The sequence below is a fragment of the Podarcis muralis genome, chromosome 13 (assembly GCF_964188315.1).
Source record: "Podarcis muralis chromosome 13, rPodMur119.hap1.1, whole genome shotgun sequence".
NCBI lineage: Eukaryota > Metazoa > Chordata > Lepidosauria > Squamata > Lacertidae > Podarcis > Podarcis muralis.
Genome location: NC_135667.1, coordinates 14,699,091 through 14,712,196, shown reverse-complemented (window position 1 = coordinate 14,712,196; position 13,106 = coordinate 14,699,091). Strand labels below are relative to the sequence as shown.

The 13,106-nt window shown below is 44.8% G+C and overlaps 1 protein-coding gene across 1 annotated transcript; it reads left to right on the top strand.

Annotated features, from left to right (window-relative positions):
• The first annotated feature begins 1,606 nt into the window (after positions 1 to 1,606).
• Positions 1,607 to 11,230, top strand: LOC114583266 (vomeronasal type-2 receptor 26-like). Its single transcript, XM_077918111.1, has 6 exons — positions 1,607 to 1,722; positions 3,528 to 3,819; positions 4,591 to 5,427; positions 8,607 to 8,834; positions 9,552 to 9,678; positions 10,323 to 11,230. The coding sequence occupies exons 1-6, from the start codon at positions 1,607 to 1,609 to the stop codon at positions 11,228 to 11,230; spliced, it is 2,508 nt and encodes an 835-aa protein (XP_077774237.1).
• Positions 11,231 to 13,106: the final 1,876 nt, after the last annotated feature.

Genomic DNA, 13,106 nt, shown 5'->3' with positions numbered 1-13,106 from the left:
AACCCACAACGTTTTTCAAACTGTGTGGTTTTTTTTTAAAGTTGGAAGCAACAAAACAATATCATAAGATGTTTGTAGGATTCTGTGACATGTTTAATGGGAATCCCTATGTGTGGCTACCCCACAGATGACCCTCTAACACATCGTTTCTTGGAGAGGTGAGATCTTTTGCATGGAGACAATTGCATGCTACTCTCAACATGTGCTTAACTTTTCCTTTGCCAAGGAATATACACTCACACAGAATTATTCCTCAAAATATGCCCCCCCCCCCATGTTGGGCCCAACTCGTTGTGCCTGGTAGATCAAACTCGCTTGGAAGATGGTGGACTCTCCTTCCTTCAAGCACAGATTGGATGGCCATCTGTCATGGCTCCTTTATTTGAGATTCCTGCCTTGCAACAGGTTGAACTAGATGACAAATGGAATCCCTTCCAACTCCAAACCTCTAGGATTCTAAGTCACCTGGAGTACTGTGTCTCACCTGGAGTACTGTGTCCAGTTCTGGGCACCACAGTTCAAGAAGGACACTGACAAACTGGAACGTGTCCAGAGGAGGGCAACCAAAATGGTCAAAGGCCTGGAAATGATGCCTTATGAGGAACGGCTAAGGGAGCTGGGCATGTTTAGCCTGGAGAAGAGGAGGTTAAGGGGTGATATGATAGCCATGTTCAAATATATAAAAGGATGTCACATAGAGGAGGGAGAAAGGTTGTTTTCTGCTGCTCCAGAGAAGCGGACACGGAGCAATGGATCCAAACTACAAGAAAGAAGATTCCACCTAAACATTAGGAAGAACTTCCTGACAGTAAGAGCTGTTCGACAGTGGAATTTGCTGCCAAGGAGTGTGGTGGAGTCTCCTTCTTTGGAGGTCTTTAAGCAGAGGCTTGACAACCATATGTCAGGAGTGCTCTGATGGTGTTTCCTGCTTGGCAGGGGGTTGGACTCGATGGCCCTTGTGGTCTCTTCCAACTCTATGATTCTATGATTCTATGATTCTAAGTCTATGATTCCTTGTCCACTACATGAGGCAGGCTCATGATCTGTTTATATGTGTCTGTTAATTCGGCAAGAGAGCATTAAAATACATTTACTAAATCTGTTTCTATTGTCTGTATACTTTTTAAGCTTTGGCCTCACTCAGATGTTAACCACGATACTTTGCAGAGTCTTTGGACTGAAAGACATTCCCTACTCCAGTGGCATGGGTTTGAGTCACCCTGCCATTTGTGGTCTGACCAAGGCACAGTGGAGTGGTACAGTGGTACCTCCGGTTACAGACGCTTCAGGTTACAGACTCCGCTAACTCAGATATAGTACCGTGGGTTAAGAACTTTGCTTCAGGATGAAAACAGAAATCGCATGGCGGCAGCATAGTGGCAGCGGGAGGTCCCATTAGCTAAAGAGGTACCTCAGGTTAAGAACAGTTTCAGGTTAAGAGCGGACCTCCAGAACAAATTAAGTTCTTAACCCGAGGTACCACTGTACTATGACTTTCCTTGATTGTATCATGATGCAAATTGGGGCAAAAAAATATAAATTCCATATATATGCTCAGGGGTGTGAATTGGAGGTGACAGACCAGGTATGTGACCTTGGAGTCATAATGGATTGCTCGATGAAGATATGGAGTCAGTGTGAAGCAGCCGTAGAAAAGGCAAATTCCATGATAGGGATCATTAGGAAAAGAATTGAAGCTAAAATGGGTGATATCATAATGCTGTTATGAAGTAACCAGAGGGGTCTGGTTGGTGGGTGGCTGTGGTTAGACGATGAAGCATTGGGACCCTATAGGAAGGAATGTGCTTGGATGAAGCAAAGGAACGACACAAATTGTAGCTCTGGCATGGAAACAAATTATTTTTCTTTGCTTGTGCTCATACTTGTGGACTTTGGTGGAAAAGGTGCATTACCCTGTAATTACTGAAATGACAGTAATTAGCAAGGTCACTTTGGGAAGCTGCATTAAACTAGTGCCTCGTTTATTTCCACTTTTTACACCAATATCAAAAACAGCGTAACCATGATGTGTGTATAATTCAGCCAGGTAGTATTAGACTCATGGCAACAGACAAGAACAACTCTGTCAGCCCAGACTTTGATTGTAGGTCCTTCCACCCAAACGCCCCATGGTGGAATTGGTGCACTAGTGAATAACTTCTAGAGTGAAGCTTTGTGTAACTTGTCTCAGAAGTCGAAAATTGCTGCTGGGGGTCACAGTGAGTGGAGAAGGACATCATGCAAGTGTGGGGCTGTGGCTTGGAGCAGGATTTATCAGTGCTTCAGGTGATCTTGCTACTGCTGTTGTATCTGCAATATTCTATAAGCCACCAGCTGAGCTCAGAAGGTTCTGCAGATGAGATCTTAATTGCTGAATTTGTATCCATTGGCCTTGCTAATTTTCCTTTAAGCGACTTTAGAAAACATCCATATTCTCGTCCTCTGGGGTAGTAAGTAATATCATTTTTATATATTTATGCCGTCATTGATCACATGAAAACCCTCTGCTTCACCACAAAGATTGCTAGTTACAATCAGCTGCTTGGACTGACTCTTCTTTCATTGCCCCCTTCTCCTCTTAAGGGGAACATTCTCAGTGATGTCTCTGCTAGTCTCTTTTGATTTTTTTAAGCTGATATATGGGCAGCAGCTAGAAAATTGTTCCTCTGGGCAGTGCTGGCCCAATACATTTTGCTGCCTGAGGGTAAAGGGTAAGGTGATCCAATCATCATCATTTTCTACATATAGAAAATGCTGCTGCTGTCACAGCCTTAACTGGGTGCCTTAGTCATTGTAACTGTCTTTAAATTCCATGCTGTCTGTGATAAGCAAAAAACACACTGTATCTGGGAACCCTGATAGCCAAGTCCTATAGAAGGGCAGGGATTAAATGATGACCTTCTCTTGAGCCATTGTTCAGCACTAGAAATTCCTGAAGTCTCTGCGAGTATCTTTTCATGAACATGATTTGTCGGCAGCAGCTAGAAAATCATTCCTATGGGCTTTGCTGGCCCCATACATTTTGCTGCCGGAGGGTGAATGACAGAGTGATCCAGGGATCATTTTCTGCATATGCATATGCTGCCTGTGTAAAGCTCAAAATTGTGTTGCATCTTAACAACTATCCCATAGGATAGGAAAAGAGGTGATGTTTTACACAGGAACACTGACAGCCAAGTCCTATTTACTGAAAAGAAGTTCCTCTTTGTTCAGTGGGGTTAGGTTTCCCTTTACCTTTTCTTTAGTTATAGGTAAGCAGGAACATAATGGCAGCCTGACTGGACTTCACGGAAGGGCAGGGATTTAGTTAGGACTTCCCCCTTAGCCATTGCTCAGCACTAGGAATTCCTGGTGCTGCTATTTCCATCTTTCTACTCATCATGTCTTAAAATATAGCCTTTGTACCATTAGTGAGAACAATATGATACTTTGTGAGAAAATATCCAATTTACTTAGACGTAGAAATCATAACCCAGGCTGCCTCTCTGTTGTGAGAATAAAAGATTGTATGACCATCTCATTGACAGCATTATTCCCAAAAACTACCAACATGTCCTTGCGTTTGTTTTTGCCATGAATGAGGTCAACAAAAATCCTGAATTGTTACCCAACACCTCGCTGACAGCAAAGGTTCTTGATAATTATTTCAGTGCCGTGAGAACTTCTGGGGCTACTCAGGATCTACTCTTCATAGGAAAAGTGCACTACCCCAATTACAACTGTGTCAGGAGAAAGAAAGTGCTGGCTGTCATTGGGTGTCTTACATCCCAAAACTCCATTCAGACATCCAACATCTTAAATATCTACAAGATCCCACAGGTATGTGTATAAGTAGGCAGATACAGCAAGAAGGAGGGATATAAAGAGCAACCCATCCTCTCATGTATGCTTCATCCACCACTCTGAAAGCAGGTTTTGCCAAGTCTATTTTGATCTGCGCTGGCTGCATTGCTGTCTTAATCTACATGAAGCCATTGGGAGCAGTCATTAAGAGTGTTGGGTCAAAGCATCATAAGTACGCAAACGATAAGTAGCTCTGTTTCTCTATAACATCTGAGTCAGAAGAGGCAGAGTATGGTCTGGAAGGATGTCTGGATGCAGTCATGGATTGGATGAGAGTTAAGAAACTGAGTTTGAATCCTGGGACAGTGGACAGACTGTGGGTGGCTGTGCCTGAGAGGCTGGTCATTTGCCTGCCTGGTTGGGGTTCCTCTGCTTCTGAAAGAACAGGGTTCTAGCCTGAAGGCGTTCCTTGATCCATCTTGATCTATCTTTGGGAGTGTCTTTTCCCAGCTGTGGCTGGTTTCTTAGCTACCGAAGTTCTTGGTCACTGGTAGCCTGACTGCAAAGACTTGACCCCAAGATTTGACTGTTGCAATGCATTCTGTGCGGAGTTAGGCTTTCAAATTGTCTTGATGCTCCTGCTGGAGTAAAATATTGTGGCTTAACACTTGATTGGGAAGAACTATTGCCAGCATGTAGGATGAAGATGAACAACATAAGTACTATTTGCCCTCTAAGATCTTCCACTATCTCATTATTAAGAGCTTGGCTGCTGGAACTCTAAAAGTGTTCTATCTTTCCTATTAGCTCAGCTACAGCTCCTTTGATCCAGTGCTGAGTGAGAAAACTCACTTCTCTTCTATGTACCGTTTGGCCCCAAATGAAGATCCTCAGTATGATGGCATTGTTCAGCTACTCATGTATTTTGGATGGAACTGGATTGGCCTCCTTGTTTCCAGTGATGACAGTGGAGAAACTTTCCTTCGATACTTGAGACCAAAGCTTTTGCAGAACAATCTTTGCCCAGCTTGGACAGTAGTGATCCCTCCAGTGACACGGCTATTACCAGATGAGACAATCCAACAAAGATTGATACCAGTTCTGAAAACTCTTGTATTGCCAGGAATCAATGTGATTTTGGTCTATGGAGACAATCAGTCTCTGGAAGGTTTGCGGTTGATTTTATATTCCAATGAAATCTTTTTAATGCACCCTCTAGAAAGGGTGTGGATCACTACGGCTCAGTGGGATTTTATGGCTGTTCAGACTGGGGAGAAAATAATCAAAAAATCATTCAACGGCTCACTGTCATTCGCCCTCCACACCATGGAGGTGCCAGGATTTCAGGACTTTCTTGAGACCATCAATCCTCTCCAGTCTACATTTTATTTTCTAAAGGAGTTCTGGTGCACTGCTTTTTTCTGTTCATTCCCAAGATATAGCCTGTATTATCCAAACAGCGGGAACTGCACAGGGGAGGAGAGGCTGGAGAATCTCTCCAGAGCTGTGTTTGAAATGCAAATGTCTGGCCAGAGCTACAGTATCTACAATGCTGTGTATGCTGTAGCCCATGCTCTTCATGCCATGTATTCCTCAAGAGCCAAGCATAAAGCAAGGGGAATCCTTGAAGTCGGGGCCTGGCAGGTAGCTACAGATTCCTCAATTAAATTAGAAGACATAATAAAGTAACACAGAAACACAGTTTTCTGTTATTATTGTTTCTTGTTTCATACGGCCTCCACAACATTTCCTGGTGCTTAGAATAGAATAGAATAGAATAGATTCTTTATTGTCATTACACAAGTGCAACATTGCACAAGTGCAACGAAATTGGATGCCATCCCTTAAAAACAACAAAAGCAAAACAACAACAACAACCAAACAAACCACATTCCAGCCACACCCACACCAACACCCATCAAACTCCCAGGTCACACTATCGAGTTACAGCATTCAAAAAGGCCACAGCTCTTGGATAGAAACTGTTTTTCAGTCTATTTGTCCTTGACTTGATGTTTCTATATCTCCTGCCAGAAGGCAGTAGTGCAAACAGACTGTGTCCCGGGTGAGATGAATCCTGCAGGATGTTGTTTGCTTTCCTAAGACAACGGGAACCGTACAGTTCTTCCAAAGATGGGAGAGGATGACCAATAATCCTTTGGGCTGTGGTTATGACCTTCTGGAGCACCTTCCTCTCCCTAGCTGTACAACTGGAGAACCAAGCACAAATACAGTATGTAAGAATGCTCTCTATGGAGCCTCGGTAGAAGGACACCAGCAGTCTCTCACTCAGATTGTTCTTCTTTAAAAGTCTGAGGAAATAAATTCTCTGCTGGGCCTTCTTCACCAGAGCAGTGGTATTTGCGCTCCAAGTCATGCCCTGATCGATAGTTACTCCCAAAAACCTGAATTCCGCCACCCTCTCCACCCGTTCCCCGTTGATATACAAGGGCTGAATGTCCGCCTTTTTCCCCCTGTAATCCACCACCAATTCCTTGGTCTTAGCCGTATTAAGAGCCAGATTGTTCTCTCCACACCAAACACAGAGCCGCTCCACCTCGTCCCGATAGGCGGACTCATCCCCTCCTGAAATGAGCCCTACCACCGTAGTGTCATCAGCAAACTTGATGATTTTGTTGCTGGAATAGATGGCTGTACAGTCATACGTATAGAGAGCATAGAGCAGGGGACTCAACACACAACCCTGTGGTGAGCCGGTGTTAAGGCTAAGGGCTGTGGACATATGTGACCCTACTCTAACCCTCTGAGAACGTTCTGACAAAAAATCCAAAACCCAGAGACAGGTGGAGTTGGAGAGTCCAATCGCCTCTAGCTTGGACACCAGTCTATGGGGGAGGATAGTGTTAAAAGCAGAGCTAAAATCCACAAACAGCAGCCTCACATAACTCCCCGGCTGCTCCAGATGGGACAGAGCAGCATGGAGAGTGGTGGTGATAGCGTCTTCTGTGGATCTATTTGCCCTGTATGCAAACTGGTAGTTGTCAAAAGTTGATGGAAGACAGGAAATAATGTGACGGCGCACCAGTTTCTCAAAACACTTCATGATGATTGGAGTCAGTGCAACTGGTCTGTAGTCATTCAAACTACTGATTGTGGATTTTTTAGGCAGAGGGACAATAGTTGACGACTTCAGGCAGGGTGGGACAATAGACTGGTGTAAGGACTTATTGAAGATCTTAGTAAAGACCCTCGCCAGCTGATCCGCACAGCCCTTCAACACCTTTCCAGTGATGCCATCAGGTCCAGCCGCCTTCCTCGGATTCGCCATCCTCAATACCTGTCTCACCTCATGTTCCTCTACCGTGAATGAGGGGCCCCTATGGGCTGGTGGCTGTAATACCGGCGTCTCAGGTGGCTCCTTCTCGAAGCGAGCAAAGAAGAGGTTAAGCTCCTCCGCCAGCAAAGGGTCACCGTCGACAGCACCAAGGTTAGGTTTGTAGTTGGTAATAGCCATGTTAGTACTGCCACTGAGCAGAGGAAGACCTACAGTTCAGACACAAATCACACCAGATGTGCCAATTGGTGAGGGAGATGGGTGTGGGGTGTGGATGATGCATGTGTGACATCACAGCATGAGGTCAGGTTGTTGAGAGGAGCCAGGTGGTGACAGTGCGGCTTCAATGGTTGGCTTGCATCTCCTCTCTGGAGCTTGTCCTCCTCTTCTTCATTCTCCTGCTGCCACCATTGGTCAGGGGCTGCATTCCACCGCCTTCCCATCCAGGGCAGGAGGAGGACGAGAAGGAGGAGGAGGAGCTGGCATCCACTGCCCCCCAATTTTGGCTCCCACACCCAAAATTATTTTGGCCCCCAAATGAGGTGGGTTCCTAGGATTGTCACCCCTGGATAACATGCTTCACATGCTTTGGATCCCAGCCTGTTACTGTATTCTCTAGTGAAAGCAGGGGTCTTTGGAAGCATGACCTGGCACATAGTTCTACCCTGAAGTCCAGAGATCTGCTGCTGAGCTGCAGAGACCAATTGGAAGCTTCTAGTATTGACTTCGGTACTTTGGCCACCTCATGAGAAGAGAAAACTCCCTGGAAAAGACCCTGATGTTGGGAAAGATTGAGGGCACAAGGAGAAGGGGACAACAGAGGACGACATGGTTGGACAGTGTTCTCAAGCTACCAACATGAGTTTGATCAAACTCTTGGAGGCAGTGGAAGACAGGAGTGCCTGGTGTGCTCTGGTCCATGGGGGTCACGAAGAGTCGGACACGACTAAACAACAACAAGAATTATTGGCTATATGCCATTCTTGGACTACTTATTTTATTCATCTTCTAAATCTCTTTTGATGGAGGAGATTTGAATATCTGGCAAGGGCAGACCATTTCAGATTCATGTTTGTTGGTATTGTGCTAAAGAGGTTTTGAAAGGGTCTTCCTATTGGCTTTGCGATACCTACAACTCCTGGTTCAGCTGACACCAGAGCTGTAGATGTTGGAGCCCAAAAGGGTGTTTTTGGGCCTATGTATCAGACACACTTCCGAGCGTTATAAATCATGTGAGAGAATGATGATTGCAAATGATGACTATGCTGATAGTAAGTTGTTTCTCTGTCCCCACTAGCACCCTCAGGCCTGAGCTTTCACTCTCCCTGGGTACTGGACTAGACATGCCTTTGGTCTGATACTGCAGGGCTCCTCTTCTTTTCTTAGAAAACAATAACACTGCTTTGAAATGCTTCAGAAACACATACCTGAGGAATGCAGTTATTTGACACAACTTGGGCTCATTTGAGAGAAAAAAAAACATTAATCCATTTCCCATTGTCTGCTCAACATTTCTCTCCCATTCTAGCTTCACCCTTTTCTGAGAAACGTCCACTTTAACAATAGTGCTGGGGAAGAAATCTATTTTGATGTGAATGGGGGCTTGGCAGCTGGATATGATCTCATCAGCTTGGTAACTTTCCCCAACGAGTCTTTCCAGAGAGCCCAAGTTGGATGGGTGGACCCCCTGAGTCCTTCAGGGAAGGAGCTCACCATGAATGGCAGCGCTGTTGTGTGGAATCACAAGTTAAATCAGGTGAGAATGATCTCCACCTTCTCCTTCTTTACATCCACTGATATCTATTTTGTGAGAATAGCCTGGAGACTCACAAGATGGCGGAGGTAAATTTATTAACATATCCAGACCTCTTCCTCACCCCTGAAGCAGGAGGATTCAACAGTGCTCTCACAGGAGAAATGACCCAACCAGCAGATGCTCAATATTAAATGTGGGACCATTGGAATGCAAACAGCTCCCCACTGCACATCCACTGCTCTCTCAAAGGCTCCTTGGCTTGCTCAGACTTTTGCTACGAAATATTTCACAGCACCCCACTGCCTCCCATGGTTTCCAGGGGGTTGCACCCTGTGGTGAGCACACCTAAAACCAGAAGTTCAAGCATTTCTATTGGGTCTTTGAGACTCTTCCCAGGTCACCACCCTCCCAGCCACACCTTCTACTGGCCCTGCCTTGTGTCCTTGCTCTATGATAATGTCTCTTGCTTCCTTGGATATTGAAAAAGGGTAGAGAAGTTGGTGTGTGTTGAAACTAGGTTGCTTTGGAGGAAAGGCAGTACATGGGCTGACAACCGCTACACTAAGACCTTGGCATATACCCCACAATGCACCCAAATGCTGACTCCTGAGAATGTGCTTTGTTAGAGTGCCATAAAGATGATAGTAAGACTTAGACTAGTGTTAAAAAAGAAGTTCCATTTCCATTCTGAATGCCTTTTCTTCTGGTTCCTATTAGACCCCGCCCAGTTCCTCATGTGTGGAGCACTGCTATCCTGGACAAAGCATGTTTCCCAAGCAGGGGGAGCAAATCTGTTGCTATGACTGTGTACCATGCCCAAGTGGGAGGATTTCAATCCAGATGGGTAAGTGAAGAAAAATAGAGCTATGTGGCAAAAAAGAAAAGAAATGTTTTTGATTTTGAAGCTTTGCTTCAAAAATTAGCACAAAGCTTAAGAGTTGCCATCAATCATTCTGTTACATGTCCATTAAGTTTGATAGCACAGCACAATGTATAGGCAAACTCCGGCCTTCCAGTTGCTTGGGACTACAATTCTGATAATCCCTGATCCTATTAGCTATGGATGATGGGAATTGTAGTCCCAAACATCTGGAGGGCTGGAGTTTGCCTATGCCTGATGTAAATCATCTCCATAACCAGCCAATGAGCTGGTCTCTGCACTTTGCTGTGAAAAGAGAAGACAATTGAAGTATGGAACTTGTATTTTCTTTCAATCATTTAAACTGTGGATGGGGTTTGGTACAAGTAAGTTAATAAAATTTGGTACAAGTAAGTTAATAAAATTTACAAGTTAAAAATCTTTTAATAACATTTATTATTATTATTATTAGTTCTGTGTTGTGCAAAAACAAGAAAAAATAAAATAATGTTAAAGACAAAGACAAATATTGAATTGGTTTTTGTCAATCCTCTTTGACATATAACGCCCTGAGAGAACAACTGTTGCACATGCTGAAGACTCAACAAACTGGATTCCATTACTTTCAGATGCAGACCAATGTGAGGACTGCCCAGAAGATCAGTATCCAAACAACAGCCAGGACAAATGTATTCCCAAAAGCATCAGCTACCTATCCTATGAGGAGCCCTTGGGAAGAGTTCTGGTTTCCCTGGCTCTTTGCCTTTCGGTTTTCACAATTGCAGTGATGGCAGCCTTCATTCTGCACTGCAGTACTCCTATTGTCAAATCCAACAACTGGAACATCACTTGCACCCTCCTCATCTCCCTGTTGCTCTGTTTTCTCTGCTCCTTCTTATTTATCGGCATGCCCGGGAAGGTGACCTGCCTTGTGAGGCAAACAACGTTTGGCATCGTCTTTTCCATGGCTGTTTCTTGTGTGTTGGCCAAAACAATCATTGTGGTTCTGGCCTTCATGGCCACAAAACCAGGGAACAAGATGAGGAAATGGGTTGGGAAAAAGCTGGCCGTTTCAGTCGTCATTCTCTGTTCTCTCATTCAAACGGTCATTAGTGTAGTGTGGCTGAGCACCTTTCCTCCTTTCCCAGAACTGGACACACATTCTCAGGTTGGTCAGATAATAGTGAAATGCAGCGAAGGCTCCGATGTCATGTTCTATATTGTTCTGGGTTACATGGGTCTCCTAGCCATCACCAGCTTCACTGTGGCCTTCGTAGCAAGGAAGCTGCCTGATACCTTTAACGAAGCCAAGCTCATCACCTTCAGCATGTTGGTGTTTTGCAGTGTTTGGGTGTCCTTTGTGCCCACCTACCTGAGCACCAAAGGGAAATACATGGTGGCCGTGGAGGTCTTCTCCATCTTGATTTCTAGTGCTAGTTTGTTGGGCTTCATTTTTTCTCCTAAGTTATATATACTTTTCCTAAGGCCTGACCTAAATACCAGAGAGCACTTAGTAAGGAAGACAAACAGTGCTTGAGGCGGGAACTTGACCTCCTCCTGAGAAGGAGTGAATTGGGAAACATGATGTTCCAATGTAAGGAGATACTGGCTAATCATGTTAGATGTTGAGATTCCCGCTCCATGTCTGCAGTCATGAGATCATTGTCTATCACATGACAATGTATGTTTTCATTCCACAGTGTAGGAAGTGATGGAGACAGGATGTTTGTGTTACTGTGTTCCGTGATGTGGGACTATTGTCCTTTGTTCTTTCTCTCTTTGCTGTCTGATGAGAAACAGAAGGAGCTAAGTCAGAATGCTCCTAGTGTATTATATGTAAATAAAGGTAGATTAGCCAAAATGCTGTGCTACTGAGTTCTGTTATGCAAACTGTGAATACTCTGCGGATCCTAAGCATGCTAATGCCTTCCTGTATCAGTCGCTGTGGTGTTTGGGATGAAGAAAGCTTTTGAAGCTCCTGAACAACCGACCAGGAGGGAGAGAACATGCCAGTCGGGCATGTGTCTCTTGCAGGGTCCTACACGAGAGTAGAACGCTCCTAACTGTTAGAAGTTTTCCTAAACTGGCTCCTTTCCTTTCACCCAAGGTTGTTGCTGGCTTAGTTGATGTGCAATGAAAGCAGAAGACCAGTGTCAACATGGAGTCCTTATTTATGTTACACCTTCAATACTCTAGAGCCGGCATAGGCAAACTCGGCCCTCCAGATGTTTTGGGACTACAATTCCCATCATCCCTGACCACTGTTCCTGTTAGCCAGGGATCATAGCCAGGGCCGAGTTTGCCTATGCCTGCTCTAGAGACCTTTATAGCTTTACATCTGCATTCATGATTTATGAGTAGTTCTTCTGTTTGTTAAGGACATTTGCATTCCTCTTTGCAACTAAATGGCTTAGGACAAGAAATGTCATCAAAAGACAAAGTACGATGTTATAAATGAAAGTGTGCAATAAACATCAAAACACCAACAACACAATGAGAGTTCTTTTTCTTTTTTCTTTTCTCACATTTTCCCTTTGGAAATCTTTTAATAAAAAATGGAGAAAGGAAGGCACATCTGATAAAGGAATGTCAGAAGAGGTGTGGGGGGAAGTATGGCTCCTGAGGGAGGCAATTCCAAAACCTTGGTGTAGCCACTGAAAATGCTTATCTTGCATTTGCATCCAAGGAGATTTGAGGGAGCCATTTTATGCACAAGAAGCTGGTGTGAAGTAAGCTGGTGTAACCTAAGTCAGGGTAAAGTTATATTACTTCCCAACCACAAGGAATGGGGCTAGGATCCAGTTTAAGTCCCCTGCCTCAGGTCCCCCCTGGAGCCCCTCCCTTTGCCTGCTTCTCAGAGCCGGCACATCACACGGGGCTGAGTGTCTGAGGCTGCAGGCTCTCCTCCTTCTCACCCACTCTCCAGAATCTGCTATCAGCTAGCCAAGGGAGGAGACTGGAAGGAGCAGCCATGGAGAGGCCATGGGATGCTCCCTTGCAGCCATAGCTGCTGTTGTTGCTCAGGATAAGCACTGACTCCCGCTTCTCCCTGAGCTCCTCAGCTGGGGTTCTGGTGGGGGAAATAGGGACATTCCAGGATCAACTCAGAAGCCAGGATGGCGTTTGTAATTCTGCGACTGACCCTGGAACATCAGGGCACTTGGACTCCTAGAGGCAGAATGGGGAAGTGACTGGACTGGATATTAAGGTGAAAGAAGAAGCATAAATTACTCTGTTACACCCCACTGCTGCCTAACTTGGATTAGGATTACTTTGTAAGGTCCTAGACTAGTTTTCTATGGGCCTTTCCTTTTTTGGCATCTTTCTTCCCACAACGCATAGGCCACTCATGATCTATTCAGAAAGTTAGGCCCCTTACCCAGCATGCATCATGGTTGCATTAGAGTTAACTA

Coding starts and splice junctions, on each gene's coding strand:
- LOC114583266 (XM_077918111.1), top strand. CDS start 1,607: ATGGATTGCTCGATGAAGATATGGAGTCAGTGTGAAGCAGCCGTAGAA. Junction 5,428..8,606: donor TTGAAGTCGGGGCCTGGCAG/GTAGCTACAGAT, acceptor CTCCCATTCTAG/CTTCACCCTTTTCTGAGAAA. Junction 9,679..10,322: donor GAGGATTTCAATCCAGATGG/GTAAGTGAAGAA, acceptor CATTACTTTCAG/ATGCAGACCAATGTGAGGAC.